The 27,838-nt window shown below is 36.9% G+C and overlaps 1 protein-coding gene across 3 annotated transcripts; it reads left to right on the top strand.

The window, feature by feature from the left end:
• The first annotated feature begins 136 nt into the window (after nt 1-136).
• Nucleotides 137-27,146, top strand: CDK7 (cyclin dependent kinase 7). Of its 3 annotated transcripts, XM_082374168.1 has the most exons (12): nt 140-344; nt 704-763; nt 6,433-6,466; nt 7,374-7,441; nt 8,192-8,260; nt 9,977-10,087; nt 11,332-11,450; nt 13,075-13,174; nt 20,529-20,615; nt 24,195-24,344; nt 26,403-26,550; nt 26,961-27,146. In XM_082374168.1, the coding sequence occupies exons 1-12, from the start codon at nt 279-281 to the stop codon at nt 26,987-26,989; spliced, it is 1,041 nt and encodes a 346-aa protein (XP_082230294.1). In that variant the 5' UTR covers nt 140-278; the 3' UTR covers nt 26,990-27,146. The 3 variants fall into 3 exon arrangements, with proteins under 3 accessions (XP_082230295.1, XP_082230294.1, XP_082230296.1); XM_082374169.1 differs by lacking the exon at nt 20,529-20,615 and having other exon boundaries at nt 137-344; XM_082374170.1 differs by lacking the exon at nt 7,374-7,441 and having other exon boundaries at nt 150-344.
• The last annotated feature ends 692 nt before the right edge of the window (nt 27,147-27,838 follow it).

Genomic DNA, 27,838 nt, shown 5'->3' on the forward strand with positions numbered 1-27,838 from the left:
CCGAGAGCACCCCGCTTCCGGTACAATCTGCGGTCACGTGGTAGGGCGGGGTGCTGCGCAGAAGAGCCCTCCAGCCCTGCCTCTTGCTGCTCCCTTAGGGCGGGCTCTGGCCGGACCTACTTAACAGCATCCCCGCCCACCCCGGAAGTGGGGCGGAGCTAATGAAGCATCGGTGCTCAGTGGGCGGAAGTGGCTGTGGGAGGCTTTAAGGTGCTTTAAATTCTTGCTGTCTTGGGAGTTCCCCCACCTTTCAGTTGGAGTCGAGCTCAGCGCGACAGATGGCTGTGGACGTCAAGTCGCGAGCAAAGCGTTATGAAAAACTGGACTTCCTCGGGGAGGGACAGGTGAGATTCTCGGGCGGGGCTCGGAGGGCCCTGAGCGGGGAACGCCGGGCCGCCTCACACCGTCGCGGGTTTTCTTGTGGAAGCCAGGGGACGGGCCACGCTACTCGTTCTGCTTGCGGGAGGCTGCCCAGACCCCTCCTGCGGCCCCTCTGTCCACCCTGGACATGAGACCTTGAGCGGCCTCCTCCGAAGAATAGACTGGAACGGAACGTGGACGGCCCCACCACGTTTCAAGCCGCCGCGAGTTTTTTCCCAAGAACCCTGGGTTCCTTGCGTCCCCAAATCTAAAAAAGTAAAAAGGCAAACACAAACCAAAAAAACTCTCACCAACTTAACTTTATTCCTCTTCTTCTCTCTAGTTTGCCACGGTTTACAAGGCCAGAGACAAGAACACCAACCGAATTGTCGCCATTAAGAAAGTGAGTTGCAGTTTGTTTTTCCTTGAGTCTCCTTGAAGATTGTGTATATGGGAGCTGGCGCCTGGCCGTTTTACTTCTCTTGACCGTGCTCTGCTAGTGAGGAGTTACTTAGGTCATTTTCAAAGAAACTAGAATTTCTTCGTGTCTTGTGTTCCAGGGTGGAACTCGTGTTGAACTTGTGTTTCGTTGCATTCATTGAAATTGAAATGAAGAGGAAGCTGTGTGTTATGATTGTTCTGTAAACTCAGACATTGGCAAAGGGGACAAATACTGCTCGTCTGTTGGGTCCTCAGAACACCTGACCTTTCCAGGTCCCTATTTCTGCCTCACCTGCATCCACTTTGTATATCGGTATTTCCTGAGTACAGGTTTACCATGAAAGGCTTTTGCCAGCATTAATGACATTGCTGTGGCGCGGGGTTTTTTTTTAATGGTGTCAGTAGCTTTTTTACTCGCATTCATTCAAGAAACTTCGGTCGTGTTTAGCTAACTTTCTATATACCAAGCATTTTCACCCTCGTTTTTTCGTTTAATCCTCGTAAGAGCCCATGAAGTAGGTAAAGTATCTCTATTTTACACTTGAGGTGGCTGAAGCTGAGAGAGATTAGGTGACTCATCAAGATGGCACAGATAGTAATTGCTAGAGCCGGGATTTAGATCCAGGTGTCCTGCTCCCAGGTTGATTGCCTTTTCCCATACTACGGAAATCAGTAACCTTCTCAAGAGAAGCTTGGTTTCTTCACACCTCAGGCCTGTTGGTGGCTTAGGTGACCACCTTCCTTATTATTCCTGTTGCTGCTTTGAATCTTTCTCCTTGAAAATCCCTAATTCCTTTGAAGCATATCCCTCTCATACTCTTAACACCTGCTTCCCACTCTTCCTTTCCACAATTATTCCTGCCATTGTTATCTTTTTTACTTTTTCTGACGTGTCTCATCTCCTTTTCCAGTTTATGTTCTATAAACCAATGCCATAGCTACTCCCTTGTGAAACCCTTAACTTTGTTAATTCTTTCTAAAGTTATTTTTCTGATTCTACCCCTGGTTCACGTTATTCTAGCCACACTGACCTTTCTGTCCCTTGAACACATTAAATTCATCCCAGTCCCAGTATCATTGCATTTGCTCTGCCTTCTGGTTAGTATATTTTTACTCGAAAACTTGAGTAATCATGTAATCAGGAATCATGACTGATTCCTTATCATTTAGATCTCAGTCAAATATCTCCTGTACATACATGCCTTTGCTGGTCATTCTAGCTAAAACAGGTGTGCCTCCCTTCGTACCTGGTGTTCTTTGCATATTTCTCTATTATTATTTCATAGTGTTTATCAAAATCTAAAATCTTTTACCTATGAGTTTATTTTATATTTACTACCACTTGAATTATATTTAGGACTGTGTCTAGTACATTTGCAGACACTCATTAAAAATGTATTGACTGACTGATATGGTCTCTTCAAATTGGTATAATCTCATTGAATTCTGTGGTTTTCTGAAAATCCTAGTGGGTTTTCTTGTTTGCTTACTTTTATCATAAACTAGGATTTAGAATTCATCCTATTTCTCAGTGATAGACTTGTACCCCTTGAAAGTGACTCATAATGGAATATTCTTTTACATTTAATTTTTATTTCAAATAGTACATCTTTGTGGTTTTATGCAATATAACCTTTATATAAATGAATATATAACCTTTAAAAATTGTGAATCACTATGTTGTACACCTGAAACTTATATAATAGTGTATATCAACTGTACCTCAAAAAAAAAAAGAAGCAGAAATATTTCTCCTTCTACCAAACCAGTTATTTCTCAAAACTTTTTTTTTAAAAAAGTCAATTACTAGGCCAAGCATGCCTGTCTCCTCTACCCCTGGTTTTCACTCCTTGGAGCAATCACTTTCAACTCCAAAACTGTTTTCTCTGCTATTTACATACATTTCTTTAGATAGCATGCTTATCATTATTTCTTGAGTGGTCTCTTCCCCTAGTTTTAGGCATTTTCTATACTTCATACTGTAAACATTGGAGATTTGGTGCTTGTGCACCTTCCTCTCCCAACACTCAATTTCTACTCCCACTCATTTACTGACATGTTTAATTTTACAAAAAAAAATGAATAATAAGCTATGTATTCTGTATTCTTTTGCCTATTGTATTTTGGACTTTTAAGACATCATTAATCTACCTTATCCTTTTTAAACAATTGTATTGAATTTATGTTTCCCAATTTATTTAACCAGTCCCCTATGGTAGTCTTTTGGAGCCTTTCTCATTTTTCAGTATTTGTTTTATGTATCTCAACAATATATATAATATTGCATACTTCTAAACTCTTTCTCTCCCTACACACACACACACAGGCACGCGTGCACGCGATATTCTTCTGCAACTTGTTTTTCTGAATCAGTATTATTTCTGAAATCTTCCAGATGGATACATGTAGATCTGGTTTATTCATGCTCATCAATGATTAGATTTTGTTATGTGGCTACACTAAAATTGGTCTATCCAAACTCTTGTTGATAAACATTTAAGCTGGGTTTTTTTAATGTTTTACTTTTATACAGTCCTTCTACAGACACTCTTATACATATGAGTTTCTCTAGAGAATGTATCTTTAGTTGAAAGCGATTATGAATTGTTGCTGCATAGAGAATACACAGCAGCGTCGCCAGATATTGTCAAATTGCTCTCCAAAATAGTGGGATAAGTTTAACCTCCCACCACATTCTCACCATCTTTGTATTGTCAGACTTTACAACAGTTGTCAATTAGATGGATCAAAAATGGTATATGGTTGTTTTTTCAATTAATATTTCTCTGATTACCAGCGAGGTTGATCATCTTTTCCTAGATTTATTGGCTTTTTAGACTTTTTCTGTTAGGTTGCCTACATTTTTTTCTTTCCTGTTGATTTGGTGGGGAATTTCTTATATATTCTGGATACCGATCCTTTATCAGAAATATGCACTGAAGATACCCTCTTTGCTGTAAACAATCAATAACCGATCTATAATAAGAATAGAAGAGTATTATTCAGACCAAACTGAGGATTATAGCCCAGAAGACAGTCTGTCAGATAGCTCTGAGGAACTGTTCTGAAGAAGTATGGTTTTCAGCATAGTTTATATCTTGTCAGAACAGAAAACACAGAAGACATCAAGCATGACAGGGTACATTCCTTCAAAGTTTCAAAAAAAAAGCTCAGCTGAAGACAGATCACCGAGTACGCAGTGAGTCAGTATGGCCTTGGCTCCTGGGAAGGGAGCCTTATCATCAAAGGAGTACTACTACTGAAGTCCCTAGAAGGGAGGCATTTATCCCTATCTTCAAAATGGACATTCTTTACTTCGGGAAAATGCACCCTTTTTTTTTTCAATGGTTAAAAGCAGATGTACAATGTGTGTTTGATAGACCACAAAACAGGCTGTTCTAGTTAGCAAAAAGTTTGTTAAATCATGTATAAACCAGAATGACTTCTCCATACTTCAGTATGTAAAAATTTTTTCCATCATCATCTCCCAGTCTTTGGCTGGGCTTTTAGTTGATTTATGGTATGTTTTGAGGCACAGATATTTAAAATTTTAATCTGGTTAAATTTGTCCGTTTTTTTCCTTTATTGGTTCCCTTTTTTGTGTGCTTCCCTACCTCCAGGTTATAAAGAATTCTACTATATTTTCGTCTAAAAATTTTAAAGTATTGCTTTTCACATTTAGGTCTACATTCCATTTGGAATTAAATTTTCTTTGTTGTGTAGTATGGGGATCCAATATTTTTTCCCCAGCTCTCTCAACACTATTGATAGTATATCCTTTTCCTGGTGAGTTGTAATGCCAAGTTCCAGTTTCCACTTGGATCTGTTTCTGGGCACACTATTCTTTTTTACTGGTTGACTTTTTTTTTCCCCCATCCCTGCTCCAATACAATAAGTCTATAATTACTATTGCCTTATAAAGTCTTGAAGTCTGGTAAGTCCCACATAGCTGTTTTTCTTCAAAATTATCTTGGCTTACTGTATGGGTCAGTTGAGAAATTTGAAACAGATCAGGAGAATTTGAATATGAACTAGTTATTATATGCTACTTTGGCATTATTATTAATTTTGTTAGGTATGAGAATGGCATTATAGTTATGTAAGAAAATGTCCACGTTTTAGAGGTGCCTACTTAAAGAGTATAGGGATGAAATAACATGAAGTCTGGGACTTGAAAAAGTGTATATTGTAGCCAACAAAAAGGGGAGGATGAATGAATTAAGTATGGCAAAATATTGGTAATTATTGAATCTGGGTGATGAAGTAGATGACTTCATGAAACTAGTCTATTTTTAATTGTGTTTAGAAAATGTAATAATGTTTTAAATTATCTGTTCTTAGCTCCTTACTTTTCCATATAAAGTTTAGAATCCATTTGTCAATGTCCTTGAAAAATGCTGTTGTACTTTACATTTAGTTCCATTAAAGAGAATTGACATATTTGACGTATTTATGATATTGAGTCTTTCTATCCATGAACATACTATCTATGTTTATTTTGATCTCATTTCTTAAGCATGTTTTAAGAGTGCTTTATAGTGTTCATGGAAAGCTTCATACATCTCTTGTTGGCTTTATTCCTAAGTGCCTTATATTTTTTGGTGCTATAATAAATAGCCTACCTTTAAATTAAAAGTTCTGTTTGTAGTATATAGGTGGGGGATATTTTTTAAAGTAGAATAGTTGATTTTCTGGAGTAGGATTTTTTTTTTTGTATTCTTGGTTACACTATCATTGTATAAAGTAGTTAGCTCTTGTTCTTTAACCTGGTACTTGGTTTTGTGTAAGACTGAACCTTTTAATGCAGTTTGATGTGCTTGTTCACAGTAACAACAGTATAACCATTTTCTATATCCATCGCAATTTGTAATTTTTCTTTTTGGAAAATGTGGTCCCTGGGAGCATATTATTGGACACATTAAGCATCTTATTTTATATGTTACGTATTTCCTCCCAAGTAGTCTAACTTGAAGTGCTTGTTTTGTTTATTAGCCTCTATGCGTTTAATTATTTGTTCCTCATTTAATCTAACAAAGATGTGTAATTCAAAACTTAAGGGGAAAGGAATGATAGGTACTTGATCCTTTCTTATATTGTTAATTTTGCCTTTCTGATTCATGATTCCCACTCCCTTCTTGCCTACTAATACTAGCTACATATGAGTTGCTATGTATTTTTGCTATAAGTTATTTTTTTAAGAATTTTAAAAAATTTTTAATTAATTAATTTATTTTTGGCTGCTTTGGGTCTTTGTTGCTGCGCGTGGGCTTTCTCTAGTTGTGGCAAGCGGGGGCTACTCTTTGTTGTGGTACGTGGGCTTCTCATTGCAGTGGCTTCTCTTGTCGTGGAGCACAGGCTCTAGGTGCATGGGCTTCAGTAGTTGTGGCACGCGGGCTCAGTAGTTGTGGCTCGCGGGCTCTAGAGTGCAGGCTCAATAGTTGTGGCGCACGGGCTTAGTTGCTCTGCGGCATGTGGGATCTTCCTGAAACAGGGCTCAAATCTGTGTCCCCTGCATTGGCAGGTGGATTCTTAACCACTGCGCCACCAGCGAAGTCCTTGAAGTGTTTATATATATGCATTGGTCTAAATAATTTAACATATTTCTAATGTGTTTGTTTTTTCCTCTGCCAGATCAAACTTGGACATAGATCAGAAGCTAAAGATGGTAAGTAACTTATTTCATGTAATCTGACAGAACAGGAAAGGTTCGTATTCTCAGTGAGGAAGAGAACAAAGTATTAATTAAAGTTAACAATGGTTCTGGATAGAGTTATTGCAGGGTCCCAGAAGAGTAAAGATAGACTCAGGATAGAGATAGGATATTTGTGATTTTCACCATTTGGGTGTTCAGAAGAATATTCAAGTCACCTAAGTAGATGGAAGACAGCAAGGTTATTAGTGACTTGTCTTGATGTCTTCATTACTGCTTTAGGTGTTGTTACAAGCCATTGTTTCTTCTTCTTCTGAGCTTCTGATTACTTTGAAAATTTCAGGATTCATGGAAGTATACAAAGCTTACTATAGAATAAATGTATGGGGGGGAAAGATTTTTTTATACCTTCTTCCAAAGCCTTATTTGCTAGAGTGCTAAGTCCTATTTAGTCATCAAGAAATAGTTCCTATATAAAGGATCCATCATCTCTGTAATAACTAGTACCAGATTTTATTTTAAATGTTGAGTTCCATCCTTCACATTGGGCAAGATGGTATCTAATCACTAGTTTGCTGTTAGCTTAAAGAATCTGCCACTGATATTCATAAGGCAAGAGAAGGGAGCCATTAACTTCTCACCAAATGCTACACACTTGTGTACATGTTCCAGCAGTCTTCAGATCTGATATCTCACAGATAAAGTGAATACTTTTTTCACCATTTATCATAGTCTGTGCTAAGCTATTTTAAAAATAAAGCAATATAAAATGGAAACAAGTATGTCATAAAAATTGTTATTTTTTTTCCTGAGGAATAGTCATCGCTATTTCGTCAGACTGACCTTTCCCAAAAAATACGTTTACAAGAAGGTTTGAGATTTCAGAATTATTTTTCACTTTTTTCTTTGCCTTTTTATGTAGGTATAAATAGAACAGCTTTAAGAGAGATAAAATTATTACAGGAGCTAAGTCATCCAAATATAATTGGTGTGAGTATGATCTAAGTTGTTTCTGGGATTTGGGACCCTGCCTTTCCTGAATGTGGTAGATGTTGATTGAAGGCTCAGCAAGATAAGTTGTTCTAGATGAGCCTTGCAAAAAGGCTGAAATTTATTTTCTATCCTAATTGTTCTTGTAGGCAGTGTCTTAAAAACTATACAACTGATTAAATAAATATTGGCATACAGGCTAACTTTGTCAGAGATCATTTTGAAGCCTAGAGAGCTCTAGCATGTGTAAGACCTTTAGCAAGTTCCCTTGAACTCTGTGCCATAGTCCCTACCTCACAGCGTTGTTATGAGACTAGCTCACTGAATACACGTAAAGTACCTGGGATAGTGCCTGGCATAGAGAACGTGCTCATTCAATGAATGATAGCTGCTGATGCTATTTGTAGGATATTCTTAAGTACCAAGTTTGGGAATTTTTCTAAATTGGAGACTTAAATGAGGTTTTCATTAATTCATATCTTTATTATAACTCCAAAATTTGGAGGGAGAGGTTAGTATTTAGTGATTTTTTTTTAATAGTAAGGTTTAATATCTTGTGCTTCAAAGTACTAATTCCTAGCGAAAAAAAAGGATAAATATTAAATTTAATAAAATTATTTAAACTTTACAGAGAATTATCAACAATCCAAATGCTTGTTTAAGTTTTTTAAAATTACTTCAGTTGGTATAATACTGTCAAGTGTTTAATAGAGAATCACATGTTGATTTTTTTTTAATTTTGCTTTGCAGCTCCTTGATGCTTTTGGACATAAATCTAATATTAGCCTTGTCTTTGATTTTATGGAAACTGACCTAGAGGTAAGATTAAAATTCCTGGAGGAATTTTTTTTCTCTATTTATCAAAAGAGAATCTAAATGTTTATTTTCTACCTTTGAAGATACTGGCAGTCAAAAGAATGCTTAATTTTGTTGAAATCTAGATGTGTTCTCAAGTCAAAGATCTTCTGAATCATTCAGCCATATTCCCAGGGTTAAATACAAGAGTTGGATTTCAATAACATTGTGTCTACCAAGTTCCCAATACCTTATTGACATTACTTTTTAGAAAAATGAGTGTTTGGCTTTGGAGGATTTGGAACTTCTTTGTGATATTATCACAGAATATCCTTTTGAAAGCCAGGTTTCTTTTTGAGAAAAATAAGATTTTATGCTTTTCATTAATATTAATTGAATCTCAATAATGGACATTCCAAGGATGTGGAACAAGTGGAATTCTCATACACTGCTGATGAGAATGCAAAGTGATGCAGCCACTTTGGAGAACAGTTAGGCAGTTTCTTATACAATTAAATATACACTTAAGGTACAATCTAGTAAATACCACCTCTACATATTTATTTATCCAAGAGAAACAAAAACATGACTACACAGATGTTTAGCTTTATTTGTCACTACCCAAACTGGAAACAATCCAAATAGCTTTCATTAAGTGAATGTATAATCATAAAGTGGAATACTATTTGAGAATAAAAAGAAACAAACTACTAACATATGCAACAGTATAGGTGAATCTCAAATACATTATACTAAATGAAAGAAGCCAGGCTCAAAAAGCTATTGATATTATATGATTCCATGTATGATTTTTTGGAAAAGGCAAAATTAAAGGAACAGAAATCAGATCAGTGGTTGCCTGGGTTGGGAATCGAGGGGAGGATTGAGTAGAGAGTGGCCTGGGGAGAGTTTAGGGGGTTATGAAGCTATGTCTTGATTATGGTAGTGGTTACACAACTGGATGTGTTTGTTAAAATTCATAGAACTGTGAGATTAAAAAGGTATATTTTACCTATTTTAAAAAAAAGAAAATGTGAATTTTTAGCTCATATAACGAAAAGTCTAGGAATAAACTGACTGACTTGGGGCATAGTTCACAAATAATGCTAACGTAACACAGTCTTTCACTTTAACTCAGTGTTTTCTTCTCTGTTGCCTTGTTCATGGGTAGAATTTCTCAATATAGTGGCTCAGGCACTTGCAGGCTTCTATCCTTAGAGTTTAAAAATCCCTGAGGAAAGAAAGTGCTTTGTTCCCTTTGATTCTAGCACAAGTATTTGCCTTGGCTTGGCTCACATATCCATCCCTGAGCTAGTTTGGAAAGCAGGCTGCAGTGTGGTGACTGACCATGCCTGGGTCGTGTGTCTACCTCTGAAGGCTACAGGTAGTGCACAGTCCTGTTTTAACCACGTGGACTAAGCTGGGAACAGATGGAGTGTTGAATGCTGTTGTCAGAAGGGGCTGTGTATCTGGGGGCAAGTGAAAACAACAGATGTTTGCTACATGGATGCCTAAAAACAAAGCAGTAGGACATAAAGCACTGCTTTCTTTCCAAACCAAAGATACTTTCCCTAACCGTATAATTGGAGGTTCTGTCAGTACTTCCTAAGGAGAGTTAGGCAATCTCTCTTGAGATTCTCCTCTATGAATAAATCCATTTTATGTCTGTAAATGATTTTATATAGTAGAGTCCATTTGGAATAATAAAGCGTACCTGTATATTGTATGCCTGCTTTACAGGTTATAATAAAAGATAACAGTCTTGTGCTGACACCATCACACATCAAAGCCTACATGTTGATGACTCTTCAAGGATTAGAATATTTACATCAACATTGGATTCTACATAGGGTAAGGTTTTTAACCAAGTAGTATTGCTTCTTCACGTTGTAGTCAGACTTTATGTAGCCAATTTATTACACAAAAGGTCTGAATATGTGAATTGTTACAAGATAGAGCTGGGCCATTTTATCCAACCTTCTTCCTCTGTGTGCTCCCTTCAGTTCCACGACGTGGTGCTGTGAGGACTCTGAATTACTATGTGAAATTTAGAAATGGAAGAGACCTAGTCCTTCGTGTTTTTCATAGTTGAAGAGCTAAGTTGCTGACCAAAGTTACATATTTTTTTTCAAGGTCAGCAGCTGACAACTGACAACAGTATTAGAACCGAGACATTTTGGCCTGAAGTCCAGTGTTCTTTGTGCTATACTGTTGTAATGGGAAAAAAATAAACAAAACCAAAAACAGTGGGAGTCTGGATTAAATTATGCAATGCAAAAATACCTTTGGAAAAATATTTCTAGTAGCTCCAAAATTCTAGGAAATAATGAAATAAAATTTCTGAAATGGCTGAGTCATTGTTAGGAGCATTCAGCTACTAGAACAAGGCTGATAATTTAGATAGGTAGATGTTCGTAGGCACCCTATTTAGATGAAATAGCTAAAAATATATAAGTTATAGTTAGTAATTCTCATACTTACACTTGGAATCCCTTTTAGGTTATTGCTAATATATTTTTAGCATAGATTGTGAAGACTGTATTCCTCATCCTTATAAATGCCTAATATTTTTATTTACTGAAGTTCATACCTAGTGGGGGTTTTTTTGTTTGTTTGTTTTTGTTTTGTTTTTGGCCTCGTGGCTTGTGGGATCTTAGTTCCCCGACCAGGGATTGAACTCGGGCCCTCAGCAGTGAGAGTGCAGAGTCCCTAACCTCTGAACCGCCAGGGAATTCCCCATATATATTGTTACTAAATTAAATAGCAGCAGCTATTTATTGAGTGCTTACTATGAGCCAGTCACTACACTAGGGTTTTTACAGGAAATATTAAATTTAATCCTCACAGCAAACCTGTGAAGTAGGTAAATTGAAGTTCAGTGAAATTAAGTATCTTGACCCAATGTCTCACTAAGTAATATGGCCAATCTTATTTTGCTTTGTAGGCTTTTTGTCAATAAAAATAATATTGGTGGTTGTTTACATTTGGGGTGTTAGCCCATTTCTGCTAAGTTTAAATTTAAGCCAACTAAATGTATCATTGTGATATTCTTCTCCACCCTGCTTACTTGTTTGTTTAAAACCTCCATTATATAGGACCTAAAACCAAACAACTTGTTGCTAGATGAAAATGGAGTTCTAAAACTGGCAGATTTTGGCCTGGCCAAATCATTTGGGAGCCCCAATAGAGCTTATACACATCAGGTTGTAACCAGGTAAGGATTCCTTAACTAACTGAAACCTTATATTGTGTAGGATATACACAAATGATTGTGATTACACAAATGAGCATTTGTCTTCTCTGAAATTTTGGCAGAGTTCAGGGATTACTATTGGTATTTTATTAAAAATATAGCCCTTTTTTATATTATGTATATCTTGCCACAGTGAAAAAAATATACAGCCCTTCTTTCAAATGGAGTTGAATTTAAGTCTGTCCTCAGAGATTTACCAAGTTATTTTTGGGACTAATTTATACTTCTTATACAGTTTAGTTAGGTAGGTTGGGACTGTAGTCCCTATTGTTGTACATAAGCACGTGATTTGGGGGGGCCTGTGTTTATTTTATTGGTCAGTCTTGGTTCCACATTTTATATCATTCAGTGTGAATGAAAATTCTCTAAACAAAGCAGTGCATTTTTATTTGGGTTTTGCATATTAGTTTCTTCCATTTTCTGTTTATACTTTTTATGTGTAAAAACTAAAAATCACATTAAATAGATAGGGATGGTAGATTTTATCTTGTCAAGATGACATTTGTTAATTTCTCTGACTCTTTTAAGGATCTGAGAAGATCATCAGATTCTCTGTCCTTTTAAATTACTTTGTCACCTTCCTCCAGATAGATCTCACTGAGTGTCAATCACCTGAGCCCTGAGTAAAAAGTAAGGGATATAAGTAGTTGTTCATGTAATTTCTGGAAAGATTAAGCCCATCATTCAGGAACACTGGGGACTCAGGAAAACAGGGACCCACATACATGAGTATTGTGTGCCACTGCTTTTCATCTACCCATTTCTCATACTTTCTCTTCTTGCAAATCAAATGCTACTAATAGGTCAAATTAACGTGAGGACTGAGAATTAACAATTTAGATAACCTAGACAAGAGCAGTTTTGGTGGAGCGGTGGGATGAAAGCCTGACTGAAATGGGTTTAAGAGGATGAGAGAAGAGGAAATGGAGACAGTAAGAACAGACAACCAGAGAATGAGGGGTAACTGTTAGGGGAAGTAGGGTCCAAAGAAGTTTTTGTTTTTTGTTTCTTTATATTTTAGTTTATTTTTTAAGGCTAGAAAAAATAATGGTACGTTTGTCATTGATGTTAAAAATCTAGTAAGAACAAAAAGTTGATGTAGGAGAAAGAAGAGAGAATTGCAGGAGCAATATCCTTGAAAATAGGCAGGAGAGTGGGGTGTCAGTGCCCAAGTTGAGGGATTGACTTTAAAAACAATCAAGGATAGTTCATCTGTAGTTATGGATGGGAAGGTGGATTGTGAGAATACAAATGACTGAAGGTGAGTCTGTAGAAATTTTTTTTCATTACTTGCATTATTTCAGTGAATTAGGAAATAAGGTCATCAGCTGAGAGGAAGGATGGTGTTGAGGGTTCCTGGAGAAAGAAGGTGTTACTCATCTCCAAGTGGGAGAGTGAATGGACTAAGGGTGTATGTAATTTCCTGGCAGCAATATGGAACTTGTTGGTTTTATAGCCAATTTTTCTTGAGTTAATATATCCATAAAAGTGCCTTTCATCAGCAGATGATGTTTTGCTGAGGAGTTTTCTCTAAGAAATACTTTAATTCCATCCTAAAATGACAGTATTTCTTTTTGTTCTTCAGGTGGTATCGGGCCCCTGAGCTACTATTTGGAGCTAGAATGTATGGTGTAGGTGTGGACATGTGGGCTGTTGGCTGTATATTAGCAGAGTTGCTCCTAAGGGTAAGTCTGGGATTGATGTACACACTTCAGTATTGTTATAGGAATTTGTTTTTATAATTTGTGTAATAATTATCTTCCCAGAGGTAATTCCCAGAGAGGAGTACCATCCTTAAAACAAAAAGCCAACGAACAGGTTAATAAAAAAAAAAACCTCTGCCAAGTACAACCTTTTTATTAATGCTAATGCAAGATGAGATCTCCCACTTAGGACAATAAAGGTTTTATTATAGATCATTCTGTGTTCTGAAATGTAACTATAATAAAACTCATTGGGTTGTAATATGGTACTATCTCTACAGTAACTAAAAGTGTTAGGATAAACTTCTGTACTTCTGGTACTTTTTTGTTTGGGCTGTTTAAAAGTACACTTTAAGAGATATGTAATACCAACCACTGCAGATGCAACTCTGCATAACTTTAAATATTGTGTGAGAGGAGCATTTTAGTTCTGTTCAAGCAGAGCAGACGTGGTGGTCCTATAGCATTTCTCAAACTGAGACCATCTTACAATGAAACATCCTCTCCCTTCCCTCACTGTAGAGAAAGATGCCAACTTGGTAAGTTTTCTTTAGCTATGAAGTTTAGTTTAGCCCTTCTCGATGATGAAGGCAGAGGAATATTGGGAAATCACACTGAGGCTAAGTTTTTTTCCATCTTACATTCCAGATTCCAGCCTCTACTCCCCCTCTCCTCAAGCCATGTGTATTTAAAGAAGTGTGAACCCAAAACACAAAAATACAGCTATTTATTTCCTTGAACACAGAAAATAGCTTCTGTACGCCAGAGAGAAGATACCTTCTTAAATGTCTTTTTTAGTTTAGTGTGAGTTCTGTGCATCATTTTGAGATGCTCACCCTTCTGAATGCTTGGTGAAGAAACCCTCACATTTAGGCTTGAAGATGATATAAATAATCCCTGTGCTAGTAATGGGTCCTCTGAATCACCTGGTGTGACAACTCTGCTACTCACAAAAACAGAGTTTACTGGAAGGGTACATTTGAGAATCTGTTAACTCTCAAAAGCCCAGTTCATTCATGACCAAGACAGAAACAGAATTCCATAGCCCCTAGTGTTACGACTGATCATTCCATTTAGAAAGTAAGGAGAGAGAGACAGCAGTTGAGAATAGATGGGCTAGAAATTGTGGACCTGGTTGAAGTCATAGTTGGAGTCTTACTAACCATTGGCATCGTTGTTGGAAATATTATTAAGGTTATGAAGGAGTTGACAGGCAGCCCTATTTGGTGAAGAATTGTACCATTTTGCCATATATTTTTCCTACACAATTAAAGAAAAATGCTTCCTATTTTAAACTGTCTCTGCTCATTTGAAAATATCCATGGAAATGCTGTCCACACAGTTCTAAATCTGTGGTGAGATTCTGCAGTCCAAATAGATAATAGTTGAAAGCCAGGGTAGTTCAGAAGATTTGCTAATATAAGCGTTTAACTTTTTTAAAGTGTTGTCTTTTTCTATATAAATTTTATAAAAGGTTTAATAACTAGAAAACAGGAGCAATAATAAGTAAGCCTATATCCAACCAAAGTAGTCTATATAGTTTAAAACATTTTAGAAGCAAATTGGTCTGCATTCTGACCTCTGAAAAGGAATTGAGAAATATTTATACTAGTGGAGTATTATGTCACTAAATAACACAAATCTACTTTTTAATTTATGATCTGTTTATGTTCTTTTTTCTTAATCATGTTATGAGACATAGTGATTAATAGAAAATCTAAACTTGGATATTACCTACTGAGCAAATGCCACTATCTGGTCTAGATAGTTTCAAAGATAACCATTTTAGTTTGTAAATAAGAAGTAGTTTGGGGGAGACACTTTATGCTTTATAGGAAGGTCACTGGGCATCCTACTGGCCTGCATTAGAGCATTCCCTAGAGATGATGTGGTGATACAAAGATTTGATCAACCAGCAGCTGCCTGCCATACTCTTACTTCATCCAAATGGTGAGTTCCAGAGCTAATGGCTTGGCCTGTGGTTGACCTTCAGCCCTCTGACATTCCAGTACTTCAGTTTGGCTGTATCAGCTCAGAACAGAGCTTCCATCAGTTTTTGCATAGGCTTCTGGATGCACATGGGTGTTAGAGGCTATAGGATATCAGATGTTCAAGAACGTTATTGTTCATGCCTATTGCATAAAAAAACTTGCTGATTTTCTGATATTTGGTTTGTGATCCCTGCCTCTCTATGAAGACATGAGAAAGAAAAAATAGATTTCTGCAATGTCATTGTTCTTAAAAAGATGAATCAGTCTCAACACAATTTTAAAAGAGAAGTCATACTGAAAAGAACCAGAGAGAAGTCCCTCTTGTGTTCCTGTACTGTTGAACTCAGTACTTCTCTTCCTTTTAGGATTAATTGGACTCTTTTTCCTAAAACTGAAAAGTTTTCATTCATATGCTTAGTCACAATTGTATTGATTAAATTCTGTTGTCCTCTAAGAAGCTGTTATAGAACAGGATAAAAGAACAATAAAGGGCTTCCTTGGTGGCGCAGTGGTTGAGAATCCACCTGCCAATGCAGGGGACACGGGTTTGAGCCCTGGTCTGGGAAGATCCTACGTGCTGCAGAGCAGCTAAGCCAGTGCACCACAACTACTGAGCCTGCGCTCTAGAGCCCGCGAGCCACAACTACTGAGCCCATGCGCCTAGGGCCCATGCTCCACAACAAGAGAAGCCACCGCAATGAGAGGCCCACGCACCGCAACGAAGAGTAGCCCCTGCTCACCGCAACTAGAGAAAGCCTGTGCGCAGCCAGGAAGACCCAATGCAGTCAAAAATAAACAAACAAACAAATAAATAAATATTAAAAATACTGACTAGGACCTGGGAGGCCAAATCATAAAAAAAAAAAAGATTTATTTATTATTTATTTATTTAATTTATTTTTGGCTGCGTTGGGTCTTAGTTGCGGCATGCAGGATCTTTGTTGAGGCGTGTGGGATCTCTCATTGTGGCGCGCAGGCTTCTCTCTAGTTGTGGCGTGAGGGTTTTCTCTAGTTGTGGCGCACAGGCTCCAGGGCACGTGGGCTCTGTAGTTGTGGCACATGGGTTCCAGAGTGCATGGACTCTGTAGTTTGCTGCATGCGGGCTCTCTACTTGAGGCATGCAAGCTCAGTAGTTGCAGCACGCGGGCTTAGTTTCCCTGCAGCATGTGGGATCTTAGTTCCCTGACCAGGCGTCGAACCATCATCCCCTGCATTGTAAGGCAGATTCTTTACCACTGGACCACCAGGGAAGTCCCAGACAGTGGATTTTTTTAGTCAGCATTGCATTGATGCTTAATACAATGAAGACATTTTAAAATAAAGTGATAATTATATCTTAAGGATTTTTAAGATGGCAAGGCAAAAATCTCCCCCGCTCAGAAATTATCTCTAAAAAGAAACAAATATAAATGTTTGAAATTAGGAGGTGCCTATAACACTATGCCAGAGGATATGAAACCAGAAATGAAGAAGGCTAAAAGTCTTCAGAAACGGATACCAACTGAAGGCAAATTTTGTTTCTCACACAGAATCCTGGAGTTGCTTAGCAGTGAGAGGCACCAGTGATCATTGATGGCAATAATGAGGTGCAGGACTAAAAACAGAAGGGTTGGTTGAAAAACCTGTATATTGAGCACTTAATACCAAGGTCCCCAACACAACCAGGTTACTTTCCTTCCCCCAGCTATACTTCCCCCTGACTTATTCCTCCACCAGGGAAAGGTTTATTCTCCAAAGAAACTGAAACAGGAATCTTTAGACATGGGCATCCTTAGACACAGTGGAGGATGGGGGTGAGATGCCAGGGTGAAAACACACAGATTACATGAAAGTCTGTACACTAAACAGTAAAACCTCCAACTTATTTCCCTGTTCAGCTCCCAGAACCCTGGCTGCCAGTGTAAAACTCATTTTAACTCAGGTAAAAGATTAGAGGATCCTTCACTGGAAGAACTGAACGGTCCCAGAGAATAGACCCATAGGTAACTGGCATTAAGCTACCTGTCCAATCTTTCTAGATAAAGGCCATGAGTTAACAAGCTCTTTTCATAGATAGAATGCTTTGAATCAGCTTTTTTAGTACTTTACCTTTAAATATGAATGGTTAGCCAGTGATCAGATAATTATCAAGGATTTTCAGGTATTTAATGACTGCTTCCAACATGTAAGGATCACTAGATAATTGGCAAGGATCATCAGATGTTTGATGAAAGCGTCCAACATGAATGACAAACTGAAACAAACTAAAAAAGAAACTTGGAAAAAATAGAAACTATCAGGTAGCAGAAGAAAATTCATCCTCGCCTCCCCACCCACACCAAATCTTCAGAGAACTGAGAGCATATACTGCATACATAAAACAAGAACATGATGCTCTTTTACCAGAGGAACAATCAAAGAATATACTTGAAATTTTTCAAATAGGATAACTAAAAGCAAACAAAAATACTAGAAAAGTAAGCTAAAGAACTCTTTCATTAAATAGAACCAAAAGATAAAAGAGATGGACTGTAGTAGGGAAAAGATAAGAAAATTAGGAGATTGATCCAGGAGTGATCTTAGAATATAGCAAAGGAGAAGAAAGAAGATCGAGGGTAGGAAATTCATAAGAAAATAGCACAGCTTTGATGGATGTGAATAGGTTGGAAGTGCCATAAAGATTCTGCACAATGAATGAAAGAAGACCCATGCCCAGACACATTGTGAAATTTCAGAATACCAGGGGATTCTTAATTAAAAGCCTTTATTTCCACAGAGAGACAAAACATGAAAAGCTTACACAGAAACCAAAATAAAGGATTAGGGAAAAGATGGCATCAGACTTCTCAAAAGCAACATTGGAAGACAACAGAACACATTGTGAGGGATCCAAAGTCCACACATGAGGCAGCTCATTTTAATTTAAATTTCTTACATCGGACAAAAGCAGCCATCCTTAAAATCTGGTTAAATTGCAAGCTTGCTCACAAAACTCAGGCTATGATGATGAGTGTCCCTGTCTTCAGATCTCATAGTACAATTTACGTTGGTGGTTTGCAAAGTAGCAGAAAATCCTTTGAGGTATAAGAAGAAAATGTGAACATGTCTAAAAAGATTTATGGGGACTTCCCTGGTGGTCCAGTGGTTAAGAATCCGCTTTCCAGTGCAGGGGACGCGGGTTCGATCCCTGGTCAGGGGAACTAAGATCCCACATGCTGCGGGGCAACTAAGCCCGCGTGCCGCAACTACAGAGCCCATGTGCCGCAACTAAGACCCGACAGCCAAAAATAAATAAATATTTAAAAAAAAAAGATTTATGAAATGTTATTTAATATCCCTTCTAGTTTCTATTTTATTCACATTTAATATATATAATAGCACACTATTATAAATATATAATTTAAATAGGGGTTGTGTTAAGTCTGGGTCCAATCAGAATATAGAAACCACACATTAATTTGAAAAGGGAAGTTTAATATAAAGAATTATGACAAGAGGTTGTAGTAATGAGGGATTGACTAGCAAAAAGTAAAGAGAACTCTAAAGAATATAGGAATAGCAGATATAAGGAGCAGTCACCCTTATACCTAGGGGTAACCCTAGGACTAAGGACAGAGCACCCAATGAGAGGACACCCAGGGCTGAGATTTAGACCTCTTGAAGAGGGCACAGTGTGGCTCACTGGTTGGCAGAGAAGCTGCTCTAGAGCTGTGCTGAACTTGCCGGAAATCTGTCCTCTTGGATGCTGAGGAAAGTGTTCAGGGCATTTCAGGTGCTGAGGAAAGCATTTCTCTGGAGGCACTCTGCTACAAAACCATCTGCAGGGCATTCTAGAGGGAAGCTGCTGGCCTCTGTGCACTGTTGGAGCTGAACACTGGAGAAACTGGCCACACTTCAGGAACCTGGTACTGATTCTAGAAGCTGAGAGTGGTGCAGGAGTCTGCCAGGCAAGCCGACTGGAACCAGGAAGCAAAACTTTTCTTCCTGTGATGTCTCTCCAGCATTCTCTACCGACAAAGCTTCACTTGGCAAAGGAAAAATATTTAAAGGGCCCAGATCCATTTTTACAGAGAGTCAAAAGGGTGAATTTGGAATATATTGATAACTGGCAGAGGTGTTTTTGTTATGTTTTGTTGCTGGTAGAGGTCCACAGTAATAAAAATGTTGGAGACTTGGTACTTAATTTCATGTCTTCCCAGTGATTCTATAAACTTTTTCATTGCCTTTAACAGTGCCAAAGGCCTCTTACTCACAGAGTAGAGAAAACTCCTTTTTTTTTTTTTTCCTGTATACTTACATGTCTGAGAATGAATTGGAAAATAATGTCTTTGTGTAGCAAAGATTTTGATCATTTCTTATCAGCTTACTGATGTTTAACTTATAATTATTTATCCTCTTAAAGTTGGCCAGGGGCTTCCCTGGTGGCGCAGTGGTTGAGAGTCTGCCTGCCAATGCAGGGGACACGGGTTCGAGCCCTGGTCTGGGAAGATCCCACATGCCACGGAGCGACTAGGCCCGTGAGCCACAAACTACTGAGCCTGCACGTCTGGAGCCTGTGCTCCGCAACAAGAAAGGCCGTGATAGTGAGAGGCCCGCGCACCGCGATGAAGAGTGGCCCCCACTTGCTGCAACTAGAGAAAGCCCTCGCACAGAAATGAAGACCCAACACAGCCATAAATAAACAAATAAATAAATAAAATAAATAAAATAAATAAATAAATAAAGGCGTTCCTTTAAAAAAAAAAAAAAAAGTTGGCCAGTATACCTCTTCAAAGAAAGAATTTGCCAAGAGATTGTTTAAATAATATTGGAATAGAGATGTGTTCTCTCTCTTGCCTCCCAGCCTTTGCACCTGCCCTTTTGTTAGGATAGTTTTCTTCTTCCATCTTAGTCTTCCGGCAACTCTCATCTTTATCTGTCAACTTTCATGGCCACTTCCTGTAGGAAGCCTTCCCTCACCTGTCCAGAGTGGGTTAGGTGCTGTTCCCGTATGGGCTGGGATCCTATCCTGTGCTCTCACTGAACACATCATCTTGTAAATGCCACTTTACTGGTATCATCGTTGTTCACCATGTCCACCCCAGGGGAGAGCAGGGACTGTCTTATTCCCTTGTTTAAATGCCTAGGGCTTAGCACAGTGCCTCTTACATGGTAAGTGTTTATTAAAGATGTGAGGCGTGAATCACATGGACAGTGTGGTACTCTTTACTTGGATAGCAATGGCAGGATCTAATACCGTATCCAGTATGCCTCAGACTAAATTTTTGTTATAGTTTAGTGTTTCTTATTAAATTAAATTTATAGTATTATTTGTGTAACAGCTATCGAAAACCATCTTGAAGTGGCTGCCTCTCACTTTCTTTCAGGTTCCTTTTTTGCCAGGAGATTCAGACCTTGATCAACTAACAAGAATATTTGAAACTTTGGGCACACCAACTGAAGAACAGTGGCCTGTAAGCCTTCATACATGTTCTTTGAAATTTAGTTAGAATTCTGTATAGTGTATAACGTGAATATTACTTAAAGAAATGTAGTAATTGTCTTAATTTATTAGTAATATATACTCATTGCAAAAGTTATACAAAGTAAAAGTTAAAATTATGATATACCATCCAGCCTTCTATATACTTATAGCCCTCCCTCATCCCAGTAATTCCCATTCCAGGGTTAATCACTCTTATTTTGTTGTAAAGCCTTGCTATGAGGATGCACACACAAACACATACGCACATATAGACATATAGAGTTGCTTTTTCTTTTGTTCTTTAGCAAAAATGGGATCACACCATACAAATTTTTGCAACCAACTTGCTTTTTATTTAATATTATTGACCTTTTCCTTTTTAAGCCATATAATATTTAATTTTATGGATGGTCCATGTTAGTTTATCAATATCTTGATGGATTTGGATGTATTTATTGAATTTTCGCTAACACAATCAAGATTTTTTAGTATTATAATTTTGTTGTTGTTGTTGGCCACGCTGCATGGCTTGCGGGATCTCAACTCCCCAACCAGGGACTGAACCTGGGCCACAACAGTGGAAGCCCAGAATCCTAACCACTAAGCCACCAGGGAACTCCCTATTATTTATTTTTAAACCATTACATGTCTATAAAAAAGAAATACTAAATCTGTGATAAAATTTAAAACAATATAAATTGCTAAATTTTATATATTACAGTTCAGTGAAATTCTCACTTGTTCATTCTTTTTTCTTATGTATGTATGTATGTATGTATGTATGGCTGTGTTGGGTCTTCATTGCTGTGCGCGGGCTTTCTCTAGTTGTGGCGAGCGGGGGCTACTCTTCGTTGCTGTGTGCGGGCTTCTCATTGCGGTGGCTTCTTTTGTGGAGCACAGGCTCCAGACGTGCAGGCTCAGTAGTTGTGGCTCGCAGGCTTAGTTGCTCTGCGGTATGTGAGGTCTTCCTGGACCAGGGATTGAACCCACGTCCCCTGCATTGGCAGGCGGATTCTTAACCACTGCACCACCAGGGAAGTCCCCATTTGTTCATTCTTAAATTATAATTGAAGACCTTTTTATTTTCCTTTCTGTTATAGCCTCATCTTCTGGGGGAAAAATAAATACTAGAAAAGAGAAATTTTGATCAGTCTCTTTATCTTCTGGTTAAAACTGTAATGAAATTATCTGAAACTGAAATTAAGGAGTTTCTTTTGTGCTGTTACTTCCTCAACTTTCTAACTGAAAGTTGGCTGTATGTTCTAATTGTGAAACGTGCTCTCATAGCTTTCATTTATTGAACACTTACTGTATGCCATTAATGGTAGGGTTTCATAAATTATATTTAATTCTCCCAGCAATCCTATTAAGGTAGGTACTGTATTCCCATTTTACAGATGAGACAACTGAGGTTTAGTGAGGTTAAGTAACTTGCCTGAAGCTACCCAGTGTCAGAGCTAGGACTGCAGTCTGGGTCTTAGTGACTCCAGAGCCATGTTCATAATATTTATTCTGTACTATTTGACATGATTTTCTAAATAATAGTTGCTTACTGATGTTTTCCATGGATTTTTAAAAATTCTTATTTTGATTTACATGCAGAAGGAAATAATACAGATATATCCCTTGCACCCTTTACCCAGCTTCCCACAGTGGTAACATCTTGCAAAGTTAGGATAAAAATCACAACCAGCATGCTGACATTGATACAGTTAATATACAGGACATCACCACAAAGAGCCCTTTTACAGTCATACCCACTTTCATTCCACTCCTACCCCTTCCTTAACCTCTGGTAATCACTAATATGTTCTCCATTTTTATAACTTTGTCATTTCAAGAATGTTATAAATGGAGTCACATAATATGTAAGCTTTAGGGATTGATTTTTTTTTTCACATTCAACATAATTCTCTGGCGATTCATCCAGATTGTTGTGTGTATCAATAAGTCGTTCCTTTTTATTGATGAGTGATATGAATGTACCACAGTTCGTCTTAACTGTTCACTCATTGAAGCATATCTGCATTGTTTCCAGTTTGGGGCTATTACAAATAAAACTATTATAAACATGCATGTACAAGGGAATTCCCTGGTGGTCCAGTGGTTAGAACTCTGTACTCTTACTGCCGAGGGCCCAGGTTCCATCCCTGGTCGGGGAACTAACATCCCACAAGCTGCACGGCCAAAAAAAAAAAAAAATGCACATACAGGCTTTTGTGTAAGCATAAGCATTTACTTCTACGGGACAGATGACCAGGAGTGCAGTTGCTGAGTCATGGGTTGCACATTTAGCTTAAGAAACTGCCAAACTGCTTTCAAAAGGGGCTGTACCATTTTCTGTTCTCACCAGCAATATATGAGTAATCCATTTTCTCTGCATCCTCTCTAGCATTTGGTGTTGTCACTTTTTTACTTTAAGCATTCTGAGGGATTTTCTCTTCCCTAATGACTAATGAATGGTGTTGAATATCTTTTCATGTACTTATTTGTCATCTGTATAGCTTTAATGAAATGTCTCTTCATGTCTTTTCCTTGTTTTTTAATTGGATTGTTTGTACTTCGGCTGAGTATTGAGCACTTTATATATTTGAGATACTCGTCCTTTGATTGTATATGTGGTTTGCAAATTTTCTCTTACACTGTAGTTTGTCTTTTCATCCTTTTCACAGTGTTTCCAGAGTAAAAGTTTTTAATTTTGATCAAGTCTGTTTTTATCAGTTTTTCTTTTTATGAATAATGCCTTTGATGTCAAGTCAAAGAACTCTTGTCCTAACAAAAAGATATTCCTGATGATTTTCTTTTTCCTGTAAGTTTCATAGTTTTACATTTAACATTTAAGTCTGTGATCCTTTTTGAGTTAATTTTTATATGAGGTGTGAGATTAAAAATGTCTTTGGAGGGGACAGTGCTGTTTATGATACCTCTCCCTCTGCCAATACCACAGTCTTAATTAAGTAGCTATATATTAAGTCTTGATATCAGGTAGACTGATTCCTCCCACTTCTGTTCTTTTTCAAAGTTGTTTTAGCTATTTTAGTTCTTTTTCCTTTCCATATAAATTTTAGAATAACCTGTCTATATCTATAATAATTTTGCCAGAATTTTGGTAAGAATTGCATTAAACCTGTATACCAATTTGAGGAGAATAGACATCCTTATGGAGTTGAATCTTCCAATACACGAACATGATAGGTCTCACCATTTATTTAGAGCTTTGATTTATTTCATCAGTGTTGTATAGCTTTCAGTATATGAGTCCTACACATGTTTTGTTAGATTTTCACCAGAGCATTCCATCATTATTTTTGAGTGATTCTAAATGGCATTGTTTTTCATTTCAGTGTCCACATGTTCTTTGCTAGTATGGAGAACTACTGTTGATTTTTTTATGTTTACCTTCCTGTAACCTTGTCTGCTCACTAGTTGTAGGAGTTTTTTAATAGATTTCTTGAGATTTTCTACATAGATCCTCATATCATCCGTATGACAGTTCTATTTATTCATTTGAGATCTACATGCCTTTCAATCCTTTACTTAAGTTTGAATTATAAAAATATTTTTACAGGACATGTGTAGTCTTCCAGATTTCGTGACATTTAAGAGTTTCCCTGGAATCCCGTTACAGCATATCTTCATTGCAGCAGGAGATGACTTGCTAGATCTTATACAAGGCTTATTCTTATTTAATCCGTGTACTCGAATTACAGCCACACAGGTATTTTAGCATATCTTTAGAATTTCTTAAGATTTTCTAACATTCTTTAAATACTGAAAAGATGTGTTTCTGTTTTGTTTTAAGGAGTAACAAATTTTATTTTTTCCCTAAGCTACAAGCACTGTTCAGACTGGTATTAAATTATATGATGCACACAAGTACAGGAGGGTTTATTCTTGCTTAAAAACATATAAATACATTTCAATTTCATAATTAATTTGCTTTCAAATAGTTCACTAGAGAGGGAAAAAAAGGTTTTTGTATTTGTTACAGCACTGGTATATTTCAGTTAAACTCGTATGTATTAACTAAAATTCTGTGCTAAAATCAATGCCAAAAGTGTTTTGTTTTTTCCCCATAAAATGCAGTTCAAATATGCATTCTGGTCATTGTCACAGTCAGAAAGTGATAATAGGGAGAAAATGGTATAGTCTGATACAACTGTATACTTATAAGAGATTGAAAGGTATTCTAAACAGAAAAACACTGAAACTGAGTTATTTAAAGGAAATAAGAATCAAACTCAAGAAAAATGTGGAAGACCAAGAACATCTGCTCTTATAAAAGAAGAGAGAAATGTTATCCAATACAAAAATATAAGACCTATAGATTTGAAAAGGTTTTTTTTCTTTGTTTTAAAAACAAGCACACAAAACTGGGGCAGGGACAGGCAATGCAAAAACGCAACACGGTACAATGATTTGCCTTCATAAAGGAAGAGACCAATTGAAATGTCACAAATCTTCATATCTCACAAAACATATTAATGTACAATATATGAGGGATACAAAGTGGTTTTTTTTCACTTAAGTTTATTGCAGACTACCAAATCATTGTTTAATGCATTTGCTTGTACAAGCCTTCTCTTTGTAGCAGTACATGCCACATTAATACATATATACTAAATATTTTACCATTGGAATTACTCTTCTAATTTCAGACAAGTAACTCATTTTTACCTTTTCACTCATGCATATATGCATATTATCTCCATCATAAGAAACTTGAGACCAGGTCAGATTATCTAGAAAGTTGTTTTCATTAATAGTAAAACTCAAAATATATAGAAAAATACTAGTTGTGATGACTTACTGGGGTTGTATTTTGATAGAATGAATTTCTTTAATGGGTTTTGGCTTGTAGATATCTAAAAGTTGGAATGAGATACTCTTCTTAGATCTCTATGTAGCTCAAAATTAGTTTAATTTACTTATGGAACTGCTATGATTTGGAAGTAATATTTTATAAATGCAACTCTTCTGAAGTAAGAAATCTCTAAATTATTATTACTGCAAATAATATGTTGGCAAGTAGGGGGAGGTATGCTTGACAAATTTATATGACTTCTTTTTGTTCATAAGAGAATTATCCAAAAGGAAATACCTTTAATTATTGTGGCTATTGAACAGTACTGTGATGCAGATAAAGTATGAACTTGACAACTTTGTCATCTAGAATAAAACTGTTTTTATTGGAATTTTGGAACTAAGTAAAAATATCATATAATAGAACATTGGACTGGTAGTAAATAGAAGTAACCTTGGTCAAGTCCTTCCAAGTAAAATTTCTATTAATTTGTAATGGATTGTTGGATTTTAATCCGTTGTTTCCAACCTATTGCATCTTTTTAAAAGCTTTATTTTTAAGAATTTATGTGATTTGGAATTTGAATACATATAGATGTGACAAATAAACTTGGAAGTTCTTTTTAAGCAAGTCTCTGTGTTTTGAACTACAGAGACTGTAATGTGTAGAGAGGTGAATTTTATATCTTACTAAGGATATTTTGTACTTAGTATAGGCTACTTAATTGTGGAAAAATTTGAAGGTAGTGTCTTTTTCTTATAGTAATGGAATTATCAGTCAATCTTAGGCTGCTAGATGTTTATTTGTAGTAATCTGCATGTGCAAATACTTGAAATTAAGTTTGCTTGGGGAGGGGGTGTATTCACATAGTATTTTTAATGCTCCTTATAATTTTGGAGGTTAGCTTTTCTTAAACACAGTTCAGATATTCACTTAAAACCTTACTTTCTCTGGTATCTTTTCTTCTGAAAGGCATTGAAAACTAAGTATTTCAGTAATCGGCCAGGGCCAACACCTGGATGTCAGCTGCCAAGACCAAACTGTCCAGTGGATGCTTTAAAGGAGCAGTCCAATCCAGCCATGGCAACAAAACGGAAGAGAACAGAGGCCTTGGAACAAGGTAAAACTCTCATTTTCACAAGAAATGAATTCAGAAAACTCCAGATAGCTAACATATAGCTAGTGACTGAAGGGCAGCTAAGAAATGTAGACTGTGAGCTGTTTACTTGTATAAATTTAAATTGGATAAAGTGGAGTGTAGTGTTTTAGCTATGTTTACTTCCATTGAGAATACTTACATCATGCTTTTTAAATGGACATGGGCACTTTTGAGTATACCTCAGAGTTACAAGTACTACTATCCATGTGCACCCTACTCTTTTCATAAATTCCTGCTGGTACACTGTATGCTTAATGTTTAACTAGTGCTATTGGAAAATCAAAGCGAGTAAAAATAGAGGTAGTTGGAATGCAATGACTGGTTAAAATTGCTATAAGATTAAATGTAAACAACCTCATTTTTCCCCCCAGGAGGATTACCCAAGAAGCTAATTTTTTAGTTACAGAGAACACTGGACAGTATTCTACTACTGAAGGAGATAGTGAAAAAGGCAAAATAGTAAACATTAATAAATGCTTTAAAAGAAATTTGTAAATATTCTATACATGTAAAATATGTAAAACTGGGTTATTTTATTAAATGTATTTTAAAACAAACTTAATTCTGATTTTTCTGATTAGAGTGCAACAGTAAGATAAGTTTAATTCTCTGAAATGTAGAGTTGAAAATGCATTTAAGGAATTCTTAATAAAAATAACTATCAGTTATTTTAATGATCTGGCCCATACAGCATTACAGATTTGTAGTAAAGGGGGTATTATTTAAAAATAGAAAGATAGTAGTAATATACCAAATACCTGCTACCCTGACTTAACATATGTTAATATACTAAATAGGAAAAAAAAATAACATTACAGATAAAATTGAGCTCCCTTTAATACATCATTCCATTTTATTTTTTCCTTTTTACCCTCCCCAAAAGAGAATGGCTCTCAGGAAATGAGTTTGTCCTTCCATGATTTTACACTGCTATTTTATAAGAATGCATGTAGTAGTATACAGTACTGTTTTGGGTCTCAGAATTTCAGTGGTAGACGGTACATCTCATACAGCATTTTTATTCTTACTCAAAACTTTAAAACTTAGTTCCCCGTCCTGTAGGTCAGTTACCTCTCATGGCTCAACTGTGTTTTTTTTGCATAGGCCAATATCAAGGTGTCAGTTGGACTCTGGGCTCTTCTCTGAGGCTCTAGGGAAGAATCTGCTTCCGAATTCATACAGTTTATGCCATTTTAATGCACATGCCTCCTTATCCTTGCTGGTTGTCGGCCAGGGGCCTCTCTTATCT

The sequence above is a fragment of the Balaenoptera borealis genome (genome assembly GCF_965194805.1).
Source record: "Balaenoptera borealis genome assembly, chromosome: 2".
In the NCBI taxonomy this organism is placed as follows: Eukaryota; Metazoa; Chordata; class Mammalia; order Artiodactyla; family Balaenopteridae; genus Balaenoptera; species Balaenoptera borealis.

Bases quoted from the DNA above. Each gene is read 5' to 3' on its own strand.
- CDK7 (XM_082374168.1), top strand. From the start codon at position 279: ATGGCTGTGGACGTCAAGTCGCGAGCAAAGCGTTATGAAAAACTGGAC. The intron at 7,442-8,191 runs GTGAGTATGATC...TTTGCTTTGCAG, and splicing joins GTCATCCAAATATAATTGGT to CTCCTTGATGCTTTTGGACA. The intron at 11,451-13,074 runs GTAAGGATTCCT...TTTGTTCTTCAG, and splicing joins ACACATCAGGTTGTAACCAG to GTGGTATCGGGCCCCTGAGC.